General features: G+C 61.7%; 1 protein-coding gene across 3 annotated transcripts; it reads left to right on the forward strand.

Annotated features, from left to right (window-relative positions):
• The first annotated feature begins 520 nt into the window (after window positions 1-520).
• On the forward strand, window positions 521-15,080 carry CRELD1 (cysteine rich with EGF like domains 1). Of its 3 annotated transcripts, none has more exons than XM_054035989.1 (11): window positions 521-562; window positions 1,635-1,778; window positions 2,059-2,141; window positions 3,612-3,722; window positions 4,151-4,242; window positions 4,577-4,753; window positions 7,535-7,630; window positions 7,937-8,020; window positions 8,536-8,631; window positions 8,890-9,033; window positions 10,643-15,080. In XM_054035989.1, exons 2-11 carry the CDS (start codon window positions 1,653-1,655, stop codon window positions 10,861-10,863), a joined length of 1,230 nt encoding a protein of 409 aa, XP_053891964.1. In that variant the 5' UTR covers window positions 521-562; window positions 1,635-1,652; the 3' UTR covers window positions 10,864-15,080. The 3 variants fall into 3 exon arrangements, with proteins under 3 accessions (XP_053891964.1, XP_053891965.1, XP_053891966.1); XM_054035990.1 differs by lacking the exon at window positions 521-562 and adding an exon at window positions 1,210-1,487; XM_054035991.1 differs by lacking the exon at window positions 521-562 and having other exon boundaries at window positions 1,210-1,778; window positions 4,577-4,743; window positions 10,643-10,760.
• Window positions 15,081-15,590: the final 510 nt, after the last annotated feature.

Genomic DNA, 15,590 nt, shown 5'->3' on the forward strand with positions numbered 1-15,590 from the left:
TGGGCCCGGGGGGCTGGGCCGGGCTGGGGGAGCCTGGGCCCTGGGGGGCTGTGCTGGGAGGGGGCCTGGCACAAGGGGGGGCTGTGCTGGGCTGGGGGGGCCTGGGCCCTGGGGGGCTGTAGCTGGGAGGGGGCCTGGCACGGGGGGGGGCTGTGCTGGGGGGGGGCTGGGCCCTGCGGGGCTGTGCCAGGCCAGGGCCCTGGGGGGCTGTGCTGGGAGGGGGCCTGGCACGAGGGGGGGCTGTGCCCCCAGGCTGGGCTCTGCCAGTCTAGATGAGGGGCGGGGCCAGGCGCGATGGGGGCGGGGCGCAGCCAGGAGGGAGATGGGGCGGGGCCTGGCGTGAGGGGAGGGGGAGGGGGAGGGAGGAGAACCAGGGGTCCTAGCTCCGCCCCGTTAACAGGTGCGGCCCGCGCGGAGCGCGCTGATTGGCTGCGTATCGGCGGAGGTGACGTCTCTGCGAGGCCTGCTGCCATTGGCGGAGCGCGGCGCCGCGCGTGGGCGCTGCAGGGAGTCGCAGGCCGCAGCATCGGCTGCTCGCGCTGCGCTGCGCTGCGCTGGGCAGGTGGGGGCGGGGCGGGATCCGCGCCGGGCTCTTCCCCCCCCCCCCGGGAGGGGCCGTTCTCGCGCGTGCCCAGCCCCCCCCCCCCCCCGGTCTTTGAGCCGCTTAGTGCCCGCGGGCCTTACAGCCCGCCCGGGACCGCGCACTGCCGCGCCGCGCCGGGGGAGCGTCCAGCGAGCCTGGCCCAGCGCCCCCCCAGTCCCGCCTGCCCCCCCTCCCCGGCCCAGCGCCCCCCCCCGGCCCGCCTGCCCCTCCCCGGCCCAGCGCCCCCCCAGTCCCGCCTGCCCCCCCCGGCCCAACGGCCCCCCCCCCCCAGTCCCGCCTGCCCCCCCTCCCCGGCCCAGCGCCCCCCCCAGTCCCGCCTGCCCCTCCCCGGCCCAGCGCCCCCCCTAGTCCCGCCTGCCCCCCCTCCCCGGCCCAGCGCCCCCCCAGTCCCGCCTGCCCCCCCTCCCCGGCCCAGCGCCCCCGCCTGCCCCCCCAGTCCCGCCTGCCCCCCCTCCCCGGCCCAGCGCCCCCCCTAGTCCCGCCTGCCCCTCCCCGGCCCAGCGGCCCCCCCAGTCCCCCTTGCCCCCTAATCCTGCCCGACCCCCCCCTAATTCCTCCCGGCCCAGAGCCCCCTAATCCCGCCCGACCCCCCCAGTTCTCCTGGCCCAGCGCCCCCCTGTGCTCCCCCATCCTGCCTTTCAGCGCCCCCCCCAAGCCCTGTCCCAGTCCAGGCTCGCCCCCCAGCCAAGCACCCCCCAGTCCAGCAGTGCCCCCCTGCCGGATCTCCTTCTCCCCCAGCTCCTACAGAGCAGGGAGGCGTGGGAACTGGACTTGGGGGGAGGGCCCGTGACCCCCAGGGTCACCTCTTGGGCGGGGAGCTCTGTCCCCAGTAGCTGCCGGCTCCCAGGCATCGTCCCCGTCTTTCAGCACTAGCGCCCCACAGGTGGGTTGGGGGTTCAAGCTTCAGGGCCATCCGCTGGGACCTGCCTCGTGCTCCCCAGGCAGCCCCGGCCGCCGCCCAGGAAGGGCTGTGCCCAGGCCCCACGCCCCCCAGCGGGGCCGGGTGTCAGGGCTGCTGCTCTCTCCCCAGCCTGCACCTGTCCTGAGGATGGGGTTGCCCTGGCGAAGGCTCCTGCCCTTGCTGCTGGGGTTGCTGCTGGGCCCCTGGTGCACCGGCTCCTCCCCACCTGAGCCCTGCCGGACCTGCCGGGACCTCGCCAGCAGCTTTCTCAAGGTGCAGGGCTGCAGGGGCTGTGGGGCAGAGGGAGGGGGCTGGGCGTTTCCCAGGGCCAGGCCCTGAGTGCAGCAGGATTGGTGCCCCCCCTGGGCGCTAGTGCTGGGTTCCCCATACAGCACTGCCCTCCCCAAAGGGAGAGGCTGGGGCATAGCGGGGTTGGGCTAGGCTTGTTGCTGGGGTGGGGCTGCAGTGGGTGCAGGGAATGCTGGGCGTGTGGGCTGGGAGGGGTTTGCTGTGGGGCTGGACCTGGGGCTGTGACCTTCCCTTACTTCCCCAGGGCCTGGAGCGGACAGAGCGGGAGAATTTCGGGGGAGGGAACACGGCCTGGGAGGAAGAGAAGCTGGCGAAATATGCGCACAGGTGAGCTGGTGGCATGCGCTCCCCCTGGCTGATTCCTGCCCCAACTCACCCATGGGGGGGGTGAACAGGAGCTCAGTGCCGCCCCACCCTCCAGTCTCGGGCTCCGGCCTGGAGGTAAAGATCCCACAGAGAGCTGGCTTCCTGGAGCTCCAGCTGCCATCATGAGCTGGGGGCTGGCCTGGCTGGATCAGTAGTTTTGTAGGGGAGTGCTATGGGGCTGGCGGTTTGGGTCAGGGAGGCGCTATGGGGTTGATGGTCAAGGCAAGGGGTGACTATGGGATGAGGGGGAGGTCAGGGGAGACTATGGGGCAGTGGTTGCGTCGTGGCAGGGAGGAGGGTGCTATGGGGCTGGTGGTCTGGGCAGGGAAGTGGGTGATATGGAGCAGTGGCGTGGGTGGGACTATGGGGCTGGGGGACTGCTATGGGGCTGGTTGTCTGGGGGGGTGCTATAGGGCTGGTGGTTTGGGGGGGGAGTGTGGGGCTGGTGGTCAGGGCTAAGGAGCTGGTCTGGTTGGGGGGTGCTATGGGGCTGATGGGTGGGTCAGAGGAGGAGAGGGGCACTATGGGTCTGATGGTCCGGGCAGGGGCAGGACTATGAGACCATAGGTTGGGACATGGGAAGGAGGGTGCTGTGGGGCTGGTGGTCTGGGTGGGGGGTGTCATGGAGTCTCTGTGCTCGGGAAGTGAAGCCAGGCAGGACTCAGGGCAGCGTCTCCCCTCAGGGCCAGACTCACCAGGGCCAGGAGCCTGCCTGGCTTCGGCACTTCCTGGGTCCAACGTTGGAGCGTTCAGCCCCCTGGTCACCCCGTTCGCTCCCTGCAGCAAGTCCCCCTGGGGAGCCTCAGATGCCCCCAAAGGGCCCTGCCCCCCACTCCACAGCCAGCAGTGACTCCCAGCCCTCGTGTGACACAGATGGGTTATTAGACGTCCGGGACCCAGCGTAGAACAGAGCTTGTGAGCGCAGAAATCAGGGACCTGCAGCAGAATCCAGCTTGGGGAGATGCAGGGCCTGGGCTCTCCCCGTGAGTCCAGAGCCAGGAGACTGCCCACCCAGCTTCCATCAGCCCAGCCTCAGACACGCCCATTGCCCCTCCTCCATCCTGGGCAAACAGGTCACCTGGTCGCCACCTCTCACTTTGCTTCAGCTTGTCAGGCCATCAGTTGCCAGGTTACGCAGCACTTTGGCCATTCTCTGTGTGCACTAGGGGCTCTGCAAAAATCACACACCTTTGTCCTGCTACCTGGGCATTAGGGTAACCCACAGGGAAACTGAGGCACACACGGTATTCATACAAAACATTAAGAAAAAAACCTCCTGCTCTGTCACAGGGTAGAGGGCTGTGGGGGCTGCTGGTCTTGGTGAGGCGGGGGGTCGCTATGGGTTCGGGGAGGACGGTGCTATGGGGCTGATGGCCTGGGAAGGTGCTATGGGGCCATGCCTGCCATGCCCTGACCCCGATTCCTGCGCAGTGAGACGCGCCTGCTGGAGGTGCTGGAGAGCGTGTGTGGCAAGTCGGACTTTGCGTGTCACCAGCTGCTGGAGCAGAGTGAGGAGCACGTGGAGAGCTGGTGGTTCCAGGGGTGAGTGACTGGGACTAGGAGCAGCAGGGTCTGTGCCACACCAGGGCTCTGCTCTGGGCCTGGCCCAGGCTCCCTTTCTTCTGGGCCATGTACCTGGGTAACCCCCATCCAGCCACGGGCTACCAGCTACCACCTCCCCAGAGATGGGCTGTGCACTGCCCCATCCTGGGGTGGCAGCCACTGGGCGGAGGTGGGTTGGCAGGGGTGGGGCCCCAGTCAGCAGGGTGCGGGGAGGAGGAGGGGGACTTTGCATCCCAGCCAGCGCTCCTGGCAGTGCATCCTGCCCAGATGTCTGTGTCCAGGGCAGTGAAGGTGCCTGGGCAATGGGCACAACCAGCAGTGGTAGCACAGGGTGCAGTGTTTATGTAGGACCTACCTTAATAGGCTTCTCCTGTGGGGGTAACAGTGTCTCCTGCTGTATCCCTCAGACAGCAGCAGCACCCTGACTTCTTCCAGTGGCTCTGCATGGACACTCTGAAGGTCTGCTGCCCACCTGGCACCTACGGCCCTGACTGCCTGCGTGAGTCGCCAGCCCTGCTGGCTTCTGGAGCACCTCTCCTCAGGGCCGGGCTAGGGGCACCATGGGAAGGGATGGGGGAGCAGGCCAGGCGCCATGGGCAGGAACTGGGGCCTGGGTGGGGCAGCACTGTGGATAGGGGTTGGGATGGGAAACCGGTGCCCAGGAGGGGCGCTGTGGGCAGAACTGGGGCTTTGAGGGGTGGCACTATGGATAGGGGTTGGGACAGAGGGACAGGTGCCGTGGGCAGGGGGTCGGAGGTGGGAGTGGGGCACTGGGACAGGACAGGTTCTGTGCCCGGCACCAGCGATCAGCACAGCAACCCGTCTCCTTGCAGCATGTGCTGGTGGGCACCAGCAGCCGTGCAGTGGGAACGGTAAATGCGACGGCGAGGGGACGCGGGCGGGCACTGGCCTGTGCATGTGCAGCTTGGGCTACGGCGGCTCCTTCTGCTCCGAGTGCGCAGACGGCTACTACGAGGCAGCCAGGAACGAGAGCCACCTGGTATGTGCTGGTAGGTAGTGCGGCGCGGCATGCATGGGGCGGGCGGGGACAGCGTGTGTCCTGGGGCGAGCTACACTGCCCCCTGCGGCTTGGGGTGCCCTGCCTGACACTTCTGTGAGGGGTCAGCGAGCATGTGGACAAGGGGGATCCAGTGTACTTAGATATTCAGACAGCCTGTGACCAGGTCCCTCACCAAAGGCTCTTAAGCAAAGGAAGCTGTCATGGGAGAAGAGGGAAAGTTCTCTCATGGATCAGTAGCTGTTTAAAAGATAGGAAACAAAGGGTAGGAATAAATGGTCAGTTTTCAGAATGGAGAGAGGTAAATAGTGGTGTCCCCCAGGGGTCTCTACTGGGCCCTGTCCTATTCAACATATTCATAAATGATCTGGGAAAAGGGGTAAACAGTGAGGTGGCAAAATTGGCAGATGATACAAAAATACTCAGGATAGTTAAGTCCCAGGCAGACTGAAGAGCTACAAAAGGATCTCTGAAAACTAGGTGATGGGGCAACAAAATGGCAGATGAAATTCAATGTTAATAAATGCAAAGTAATGCACATTGGAAGACAACCCCAACTATCCATATAAAATGATAGTGTCTAAATTAGCTGTTAATGCACAAGAGAGAGATCTTGGAGTCATTGTGGATAGTTCTCTGAAAACATCCACTCAATGGGCAGCGGCAGTCAAAAAAGCGAACAGAATGTTGGGAATCATTAAGAAAGGCTAGATAATAGAGAAAATATTGTATTGCCTCTATATAAATCCATGGTACGCCCACAGCTTGAATACTGCGTGCAGATGTGGTCGCCCCATCTCAAAAAAGATATATTGGAATTGGAAGAGGACGACAAAAATGATTAGGGCTATGGAACAGCTTGTCACGGAGTATTGGGGGACTCAGGGCCCTGCACCCCCGGCTTCCTGCGATTCACCATGACTCTCAGCCAGCCAGTAAAGCAGAAGGTTTATTTGGATGACAGGAATACAGTCCAAGACAGGTCTTGCAGGCACAGACAACAGGGACCCCCTCAGTTAGGTCCATCTTGGGGTCCCCGGGCATCCCAGCCCAGCCCCCCTTGGGAGGTCAGAGCCATCTCTGCCCCCCAGCCCTCTCTCCCTGCCTGCTTCCAGCACTCTGCTTTCAGCGACCCCTCCCACAGCCTTTTTTCAGTTTCCCGGGCTAAGGAGTCGCCTCGCCTTCAACCCCTTCCTGGGTTCTCATGTTACACACTCAGGTATGCGCCCTCGGGCAGATCCCATCCTGCAATGCAGACCATCCTAGTCACACTCCCCTGTCGGCATTCACAGACCACAGTGAGAACAGGCCCAGTTCGTCACACAGCTGCCATATGAGGAGAGATTAATAAGACTGGGACTGTTCAGCTTGGAAAAGAGACAACTAAGGGGGGATAAGATAAAGGTTATCACAGACTCACAAATCGTGCCCACTCTTGGCCCCGTGGGGGGTGCCCCTTTCAGAGAGACAGCCCTTCTTGGGGGTCCACTCTTTCGGGGTCAGGCCCTTCCACCTCCTGGAGCCGCACCTCCCTGAGCCTCAGCACATCTGTCTCTGCTGTGGGCCACCTCGGGGAGTTCACTTGCTCTGGACCCCTGGGGCCTCTCTTCTTCCTCCCCCCCCCCGAACAGGCAACCCTGTTCTCTAGCCCAGAGTGACTCTCAGCCAGCGTAACACAGGAGGGTTTATTGAGCATTGAACACAGCACAGAAAACTCTCCGGGCCTCAGGCCTGGCCTCCCTCAGAACAGCACATTCCCAGTCTTCTTCCTTGCTTCCCCGCCTGCTTCCTCTCTCCAGCCCGAGCCCCCCTGCTTCCCAGCTGGGCATCTGATATCACCGGCCCCAGGCCCCGCCTCTGTCCACTGTCTTCTCTCCAGGGAAACAGGGTCGCCTGGGCCTCCTCTCCTCTCTTCACACCCCATTGTCCGCCCACTGGCCAGAACCAGCTGTGACTCCTGAGCTGGGCCACCAGGTCACCGTCGCTGGGGTCTCCATTCTCCACGCCAGTGGTTGGGGTCCCAAGTTCTCTTGCTGGTCCTCTGTAACAACAAACTCCCTCTCCCATCATCTCGTTAAACCTGTAGCACCCAGGGACACTGAGTCCAACCCTCTCTGCATGCAAACCATTAGAAAACCAAGAAAATCCTCCATAGGAAACAAGAAACTTCCCCACTTCATGTCAGAGGTCTATAAAATCATGACTGGTGTGGAGAAAGTAAATAAGGGAGTGTTATTTACTCCTTCTCATAACACAAGAACTAGGGGTCACCCAATGAAATTAATAAGCAGCAGGTTTAAAACAAACAAAAGGAAGTTCTTCACACAGTGCACAGTCAACTTGTGGAACTCCTTGCCAGAGGATGTTGTGAAGGCCAAGACCATAACAGGGTTCAAAAAAGAACTAGAGAAGTTCCTGGAGAATAGGTCCATCAATGGCTATTAGCAGGATGGGCAGGGATGGTGTCCCCAGCCTCTGTTTGCCAGAAGCTGGGAATGGGCAGCAGGGGATGGATCATTTGACAATTGCCTGTTCATTCCCTCTGGGGCACCTGATATTGGCCACTGTCAGCAGAGAGGACACTGGGCTGGATGGACCTTTGGTCTGACCCAGTCTGGCTGTTGTGTAAGAGCTGGCTATGGGCTCCGCTCTGGGGCTGGCTGCAGCCCCGGGTGACTGGATCTGTCAGCCTGCTGGGTTTGCCTGGGCGGATGGTGAGGGACTGGGCTGGGCTCTGCTGCACGCTCACAGCCTGTCTCTCCTGTCTTGGCAGAGTGCTACCGGGCCTGCGGGCGCTGCTCGGGGCCAGAGGACTCCAGCTGTCTGCGCTGCAAGAGGGGCTGGGCACTGCATGAGCACAGGTGCATTGGTGAGTTCCTGCTGCTCCCGGAGAACTCAGGGCCTGGCCCCACCCTGCGGGGGCTAGTGAAGCAGAAGGTGCATGGGGAGGGCAAGGCCCTGCTGCCTAGGAGCCCTAGGGTGTGTTGTGCCCCCGGAGCAGGGCTGAAGCAACAGGGACGTGGCTCAGCACGCTGGGCCCTTGTCAGTGTGGGGTGGGGTTTGGGGCTGGGCTATGGGGCACAAGGCTGGGCAGGGGGGCGGGGCGGGTATGGGGTGGGTTGTGGGGCGCAGGGCAGGGGGCGGGGCAGTGGGCCTGAAGCCACTCTCTTTGCAGACATCGATGAATGTGGCACGGAGATGGCGCATTGTCGGGCCAACCAGTTCTGCGTCAACACCGAAGGCTCCTACGAGTGCCGAGGTCAGAGCTTGTCCCCAGGGCCGGGCCCGTGCAGTGCATTGGCGTTTGCACCCTGGGCGGGGTGTGCCCTCGCAGCACGGCCCCGCCTGTGTCTGCCCTGGGCTACCAGGCCATGCCCGTGCCCTGTCCTTCGGTGGGGCGGTCCCAGAGCCCGGCGCGGGAGGGGGTGGGGCGGTACCTGTGGGGCGTGGCTGGGTCAGGCTCCATGCACTGCTGCTCCCCGCAGGGCACCCCGCTCTCTGCGGAAGGGAATCCCACTCAGTGCAGGCCCCTGCCCCCTTCATCATCCGGTGCAGAATGGAGGCTGGTCCTGTGGTGCTGGGCAGCACCCGGCACCTGATGCGCCTCGGCTGCGGCTCCCCTGGCCGGCCTGGCCTGCGCGTGCCATGCTCTGGCCAAGCTGTGGGGAGCGGTTCTAGCCAATAAAATCCACGGCAAGGTGGGGGATGCAGCCCCCCAGCTCGTGTGGGTGCCTGGTGGTGCTGTCGGTGCCCTCATGCCCGCTCTGTCCCCAGACTGCGCCAAGGCCTGTGTCGGCTGCATGGGCGCTGGGCCTGCCCGCTGCAAAAGGTGCAACAAAGGCTACCAGCGGGATGGAGCAAAGTGCCTGGGTGAGTACCATGCCCCCCTGGCCCCTCTGGCTTTAATCCCCCCCCCCACCGCATCACCAGCTCTGACCTTCCCTCCACCCCACCGACTCTAATCTTCCCCCCGCTCCACCTGTGCCCTGCCCTGCTGGCTCTAACCACCTCCCCCCACCCCCGCCCCACTGGCTCTAATCTCCCCTGCCCCGCCCCACCCCGCTGGCTCTAATCTCTCTCTCCTCTCTCCCCTCCTCCTCCCTCCCCCCCCCCCCCCCCCCCCCGCAGACGTGGACGAATGTGTCAGCACGCAGGAACCTGTCTGCACCGGGCCCCACGAGGTCTGTGAGAACACAGATGGCAGCTACCGATGCGTGTGTGCAGAGGGCCACATGCGCAGGGACGGCGAGTGTGTGGAGGACAAACCCCCAGGTGAGACTCTGCAGGGACCCTCCTGGCTCCTCCCCCTCCATGGGCCCTGGGGAGTCACTGCCCTGGGGGGGGTTCTGGGTAGGAGGGGTCTCACATGGGGGTGGCACTGTTTACCTGGGGGGGTTCTGGGGGAGAACATGCTGGGGGCGGTACTGCTTCCCAGAGGGGTGGGAGTTCCTGGCCTGGGGGGCTGGGCTGGGGTTCCACCCTGGGATGCGGTGCTGCTCCCTGAGGGCAGGGGGAAGGGAGTTTGCAGCCGAGGGGGGGGGCGGGAGCTGCTCCTGTGGGGGTGGGGTGGGGGTTTCTCTGGAGAGTCTCTGTCCCAGTAAGGAGGAGAGGATGGAAGATAACATGCAGGTAGGATCTGATGACTAAGGCTGTGAGTTCGTCACGGAGGTCACAGATTCGGAGACTTTCCATGACTTCTGCAGCGGTCGGTGCACCTGGCTCTGGGGCAGCTCAGGCAGCCCCTGCGACAGTCGTACCAGCCACTGCTAGGGCAGTCTTGGGGCACCGCGCCCTTCTCCCCCCCCCAGCAGAGTGGGGGAGGGTCACGGGATGGGATGAGGGGGTGCTGGGTGGTGCCTACCTGGGGGGCTCTCTGGAAGCGGTGACATCCCCCTCGCTCAGGTGCTAGGCGGGGGTGTGGCCAGGCAGCTGTGTGTGCTGCCTGCGCCCAGGGCACCAGCTTCGCAGCGCCCATTGGCGGGGAACCATGGAGACACCATAATAGAGGCTCAACTTAAATGTATCCCCAAATTAAAAACACAGCGAGAGAACCAAAAAACCGCCACCGCGGCTAAACAACCAAGGAAAAGAAGCAGTGAGAGGCAAAAAGGCACCCTTTAAAAACTGTAAGTTAAATCCTAGTGAGGAAAATAGAAAGGAGCATAAACTCTGGCAAGTGAAGTGTAAAAATACAATGAGGAAGGCCAGGAAAGAATTTGAAGAACAGCTAGCCAAAGACTCAAGAACTAACAGGAAATTTTTTTTAAGTACATCAAAAGCAGGAAGCTGCTAAACAACCCGTGGGGCCACTGGACGATCGAGACGATCAAGGAGCACTCAAGGGCGTTAAGGCCATTGTGGAGAAACTAAATGAATTCTTTGCATCAGCTTTCACAGCTGAGGATGTGAGGGGAGATTCCCAAACCGGAGCCATTCTTTTTAGGTGACAAATCTGAGGAACTGTCCCAGACTGACGTGTCATTAGAGGAGGTTTTGGAACAAATTGATAAACTAAACAGTGATAAGTCACTGGGACCAGACGGTATCACCCAAGGGTTCTGAAGGAACTCAAATGTGAAATTGCAGAGCTACTAACTGTAGTCTGTAACCTATCATTTAAATCAGCTTCTGTACCAGATGACTGGAGGATAGCTAATGTGATGCCAATTTTTAAAAAGGGCTCCTGAGGTGATCCCTGGCAATTCCCTCTGTTTGCCAGAAGCTGGGAATGAGCGACAGGGGACGGATCACTTGCCGATTCCCTGTTCGGTTCATTCCCTCTGGGGCACCTGGCAATAGGCACTGTCGGCAGACAGGATACTGGGCTAGATGGATCCCCTGGGGCGTTACCCCCTGACTGCCCTCCTTTGCCCCCCCGCAGACACCCCGGCAAAGGGCTTTTTCGACGAGGTGACGGAGGACGAGGTGGTGGTGCTGCAGCAAATGTTCTTCGGCGTGGTGATCTGTGCGCTGGCCACGCTGGCTGCCAAGGGTGACATGGTCTTCACCGCCATCTTCATCGGCGCGGTGGCAGCCATGGCTGGCTACTGGCTCTCAGAGCGCAGCGACCGCGTGCTCGACGGGTTCCTGAAGGGCAGATAGCTCTGGGCGGGAGGCTCCTCCCTGCCCCCAACACAGGCCCTGGGTGGGCGAGGCTCTTAGCACCGGCTTGGGGACTGTCCCTGTGATGGGGAGCAGGGGGTGCCTGGCTCCAGGGGGCCCCAGGACTGAGGGTGGGGTGGGAAGCTGGTGGGGACCCCTGGCTCTGGGGGTGGAGTGGTGCAGGGCAGGATGTGGCACCCACTGGCCAGGCCTGTGCCAGAGTTCTCAGAGTCGCTTTCCCCTTGGAGATGTTTTGTCCATGTGGATCCCACTCGCTGTGCAAGCGCTTCGTGCTGTGTCGCTGGGGCTGGGCCTTGTGTGTGCCCCCCTCCAGCGCATGGGGCTGCAGGACAGGTGGTGGTTCCCGCTGGGAGTGCCCAATCAACAGGCAGGCCGGAGGAGACCTAGCGCTGCAGAGAGCAACACTCCAAAGATGGCCTCTGCCCAGTCAGGGGCCTTGTCTGGCACAGCAATGGGCAACATGCCAGGGCCCCCCGGGCAGGGAACAGCCTGCCTGCTGGCAGAAAGGGGGTTGCCGTCCGGGTGCACAGGCTGCTGGTACCGCCTGGCGCCATACCGGCAGCCTTTGGCAGGGGTGGCCGGGGCTTTGTCCCGTGCGACAGGCAGGGACTCGTCTGCCGGGTTTGGTCCCGTTGCCTCTCACGCTGTCTGGGGCTGGAGCTGTTTCTCCTGGGCTTAAGAACGGCCGTACTGGGTCAGAGCAAAGGTCCAGCCAGCCAGGCTTGAATGATCTTTAGGAAAGACACCAGGGCGGGTGGCTGGCTGATTGACTTGGAGTCTGCCCCCATCTCCACATGTGGTGCAAGATGGGCCTGCCACGAGAGCTGGCGGACTCTGGCTTGCCCGTGGCCAGCTGGGGTGATGTGCAGAGAGCACTGTGGTAGGGGGCCGGAACAGGGATCCCTCAGCCCAGAGACCTGCCTTGAATCCCCACTGAGTGTGTGCGGGGGTAGCGGGCTGCAGCCTCCAGACGGGAGCAGCTGTGCAGAGCTCCCCACGCAGGCTCCCAGCAGAGCTCAGCCAGCCCTTGGGTGCAGCCTGGGGCTCTGGGTGGGTCTTGGGAGAGCAGGAGGGGAACTGGTGGATGGGTGGAGAGTTCCTGGGCTGCAGCCTGTCTGATCTCCTGTCTGCGGGATGGGGGAAGCAGTGAGAAAAGGGCCTGGCGGGATCCCCGACTGGGGCCCGCTCTGGAGTGCAATGGGGTGTTTTGTGTCTGTTGGCGGCAAATAGGACAGTCCCAGGAGAGCCCCATCTGCAGAACGGGTTTGTGACCAGAGTACTCCAGGGACCTCTCAGGTTGACCACGTGCTGGCTGTGGAGAGCGTGCCGGGCTGATGGATGGTCAGTGGAGAGTGGCTGGCCGAGAGGAGGGGCAGGCGTCTCCCAGCTGTTGACTGCGAGGAGCTGGATCGTAGGTGTTGACGTGGTGGTGGATGGGCTTGGAGTGCCAGCACAGCGTGGCGCGGCAGCCTTTGTGTCCGGAGGGCGTGGGGAGCTTGCTGTGAGGCTGCGGAAAGCTCTGCTCAGGGCTGCACGTGGGGATGGAGGCGACCGCACGGGGGCAGAGCTGCAAGGTCAGGGTCCATGTGATCTTTGGGGGCTGGGACATGGATCTGAGCGGCCAGGAAGGGATCCCAGGGGAAGTCTGGCAGGAGGTGCAGCAAATGCTCGGATGGCTTGTGGCCCAGTCGTTTGAAGCAGGTCCTTGGTGTGGTTTGGGATTTGCCCTGTAAGTGGTGGTGGGCGGGTGTCTCCCCGGGGAGGTATGCACCTTCTCAGCCCTATGAGCTCTGCATTGGTCTCTGCAGCCCGGGAGGGGGTGGGGGGGCAGCTGGCAGCGGAGGGCAGACACATTCAAATTGGAAGTGGGGTGTGTGACTGACCCCCGGGAGGGCAGGGGCGCTAGCCAGCTCTGGAAGCCGCTGGGCCCAGCCCAGGGGTAACTGGGCAGTACGGACTGGCCTGTGCTGGACAGGAGTCGGGACATGCACGAATGGCCCCTTCTGGCCTTGAACCCTGAGTCTCTGGAGGGCTCCTGACTTCCCTTGGCTGAGCCAGTCGACGCGGCTGGTCACGAGCAGGCCCTGTTGCCTCAGGGTGGGGGAGGCGTTGGCTCATGCTGGCGGAGCTGCGCTGAGAACGTCCCCACGGTGCGCTGCGTCCCAGGGGGAATGGTGAGAGCTGCAAACCAGCCCTGAGCATCGCCAGTGAGGACAGTGGAGGCAGCGCTGAGCTTTGCTGGTTTGGCTCCAGAATGAGGCAGCCCCCCAAAGTCTCCAGGTACTTTACTGGGGGAAGGGGGGATCTGGAGGCTGCTGCTTGTCTGTCATGAGACAGTCCCTGAAAGGCGGGGGGGGGGGGTTGGGGCAGATGTTCCTGGCCCTGGCTGCTGGAGTCCCTAGTTCTGGGGATCCTGAGGTTGCCTAGAGGCCTCCATGGCATGAAGGGGGAGTCGGAGTGGGGACTGACTGGCGTGCAAACCCCTGCACGAGACCAAGGCCTGAAGCCAGGACGCTCTCCTCAGCATCCTGGGGCACCAGGGGTCAGGCCAGATTCCACAGACTGAAATCAGCTTGGCCTCGTGGGACCGTGATCCTGCCCAGGTGAAGCGCTGCTGTCTGGCGCATGGTGTCTGGGCACTGGCAGGTGTTTGCACGCTGGGGAACCAGGACGTGTCTGCGTGTAGCTGGTGGAGATGAGCGTGCCGGACTGTGCCATGAGTTGCTGGCTCCCAGAGGCCCTGCTGCTGGGCACTGCCGGCGCCCTGGGCAAAGGGTGAATATCGAGCTGCTGATGAGTCTCCCCTTGCACTGCTGTGATCTCTGTCTCCAGTGTTTGCTGTTCTGCTCTTGTCCTCTTCTGCGTGCCAGCTCCAGGGCAGTGTGGGGCGTCCACAGGCAGGACACAGCTGGGGAGCGAGATCCTGCTCACCTTTGAGCTGAAAAGGAAGGAGACGCCCCTTCCCCCCTGCACTGTGCGTCACAGGGGCCACATGGCTGAACAGAAGCTCCTGCCCCAGGATCTATCCCACTGCCCCCTTTGGCATGTGCCTCAGTCTAGGGCCCCGTCACTGGTGGTGGAGCACCTCGCCGTGTAGAACGTCATCACAGGGCCCCCCTAGGGCGCAGCGGGGACAGAGGCCTGGGCAGATGAAGTGACTGGGAACTGAGCCTTGGTCTTCTGTATCCCTGGCTGGAGCCTGCCCTGCCCTTGGGGGGACAACAGGAGCAGGGCCAAGTCCTGCTGGAGCTGAGTGCCAGCGAGGCTGGGAGTGGGCACCAGGCTAGCTGAGAACAGCAGCGCTGGGCCTGTTCAACACAAGGCCCCTGGCTCGGGGCTCTGATCTCGGGGGGCAGCAGAGCGGTGCCAGACGCTCACCCTCTGGCAGTGCCTGGCGCCCACAAGGCAGGACCAGACGTGGTGGCTGCTCCTGGAGTCTGGGAAGGGCAGGCACCTGTCCCTGCTGGGGATGGGGGGGCTTTTAAAGAGTGCTCTGCCCTGCCCCTGCATGTGTGGCCTGACCCCCAGCCAGTACCGGAGAAAAGCAGGGCCGGTCCTGCCTGAGTGCCAGGTGGGGGCCCCAACCCTAGAAAAGCAGGTTTAATAGTGGCCATGGGGCCTGGTCCCCAGTCTGCCCCCCCAGTCCTGCGGGAGCTGGGTGCAGCCACACTCAGAGGCTAGCCCACGATGTCTGCTCCAGGAGCAACAGCTTGAGATGGGGGCCCCAACCAGCGAGGCCTGGCCCAGCCCCTCACTCCAGCACTGCTCAGAGCCCTGGGCATGCCTGCACCCTCTCCACCCACCAGCCCAGAAGGGCCAGGCGCCAGAGGAGCAAAGGGGGTAAGTTTGAATATGCCCCCGGCTGCCTAGATCCATTAGCACTAGGGCTGTCAAGAGATTAAAAAATTAATCACACTGTAGCATACCATTTATTTCAATATTTTTGGATGTTTTCTACATTTTCAAATACATCCATTTCAATTATAATACAGAATACAAAATGTACAGTGCTCACTTTATATTTGATTAAAATATTTACACTGTAAAAAGACACAAGAAATAGTATTTTTCAGTTCACCTCATACAAGTACTGAAGTGCAATCTCTTTATCATTAAAGTTGAATTTACAAATATAGAATTATGTACAAAAAAAATCTGCATTCAAAAATAAAACAATGTCAAACTTTAGAGCCTACAAGTCCACTCAGTTCTACTTCTTGTTCAGCCAATGGCTCAGACAAACAGGTTTGTTCATGTTTGCAGGAGATAATGCTGCCCACTTCTTGTTTACAATGTCACCTGAAAATGAGAACAGGCATTCGCATGGCACTGTTTTAGCTGGCATCGCAAGATATTTACATGCCAGATGTGCTAAAGATTCACATGTCCCTTCATGCTTCAGCCACCATTCCAGAGGACATGCGTCCGTACTGATGACAGCCTCTGCTTGATAACAATCAAAAGCAGTGTGGACCGACCCAAGTTCATTTTCATCATCTGAGTCAGATGCCACCAGCAGAAGGCTGATTTTCTTTTTTGGGGTTCGGGTTCTGTAGTTTTCACATGGGAGTGTTGCTCTTTTAAGACTTCTGAAAGCATGCGCCACACCTCGTCCCCCTCAGATTTTGGGTTGAGTGCTGTACCCATCTTTAGAAATCTCACATGGGTATCTTCTTTGTGTTTTGTCAAATCTGCAGTGAAAGTAA

Source organism: Malaclemys terrapin, chromosome 7, assembly GCF_027887155.1.
Source record: "Malaclemys terrapin pileata isolate rMalTer1 chromosome 7, rMalTer1.hap1, whole genome shotgun sequence".
NCBI lineage: Eukaryota > Metazoa > Chordata > Testudines > Emydidae > Malaclemys > Malaclemys terrapin.

Excerpts from the sequence above, each read along its gene's own strand:
- CRELD1 (XM_054035989.1), top strand. The coding sequence starts at position 1,653 with ATGGGGTTGCCCTGGCGAAGGCTCCTGCCCTTGCTGCTGGGGTTGCTG. Across the intron at positions 4,243-4,576 it reads CTACGGCCCTGACTGCCTGC|CATGTGCTGGTGGGCACCAG; the intron begins GTGAGTCGCCAG and ends GTCTCCTTGCAG. Across the intron at positions 4,754-7,534 it reads GAGCCACCTGGTATGTGCTG|AGTGCTACCGGGCCTGCGGG; the intron begins GTAGGTAGTGCG and ends CTGTCTTGGCAG.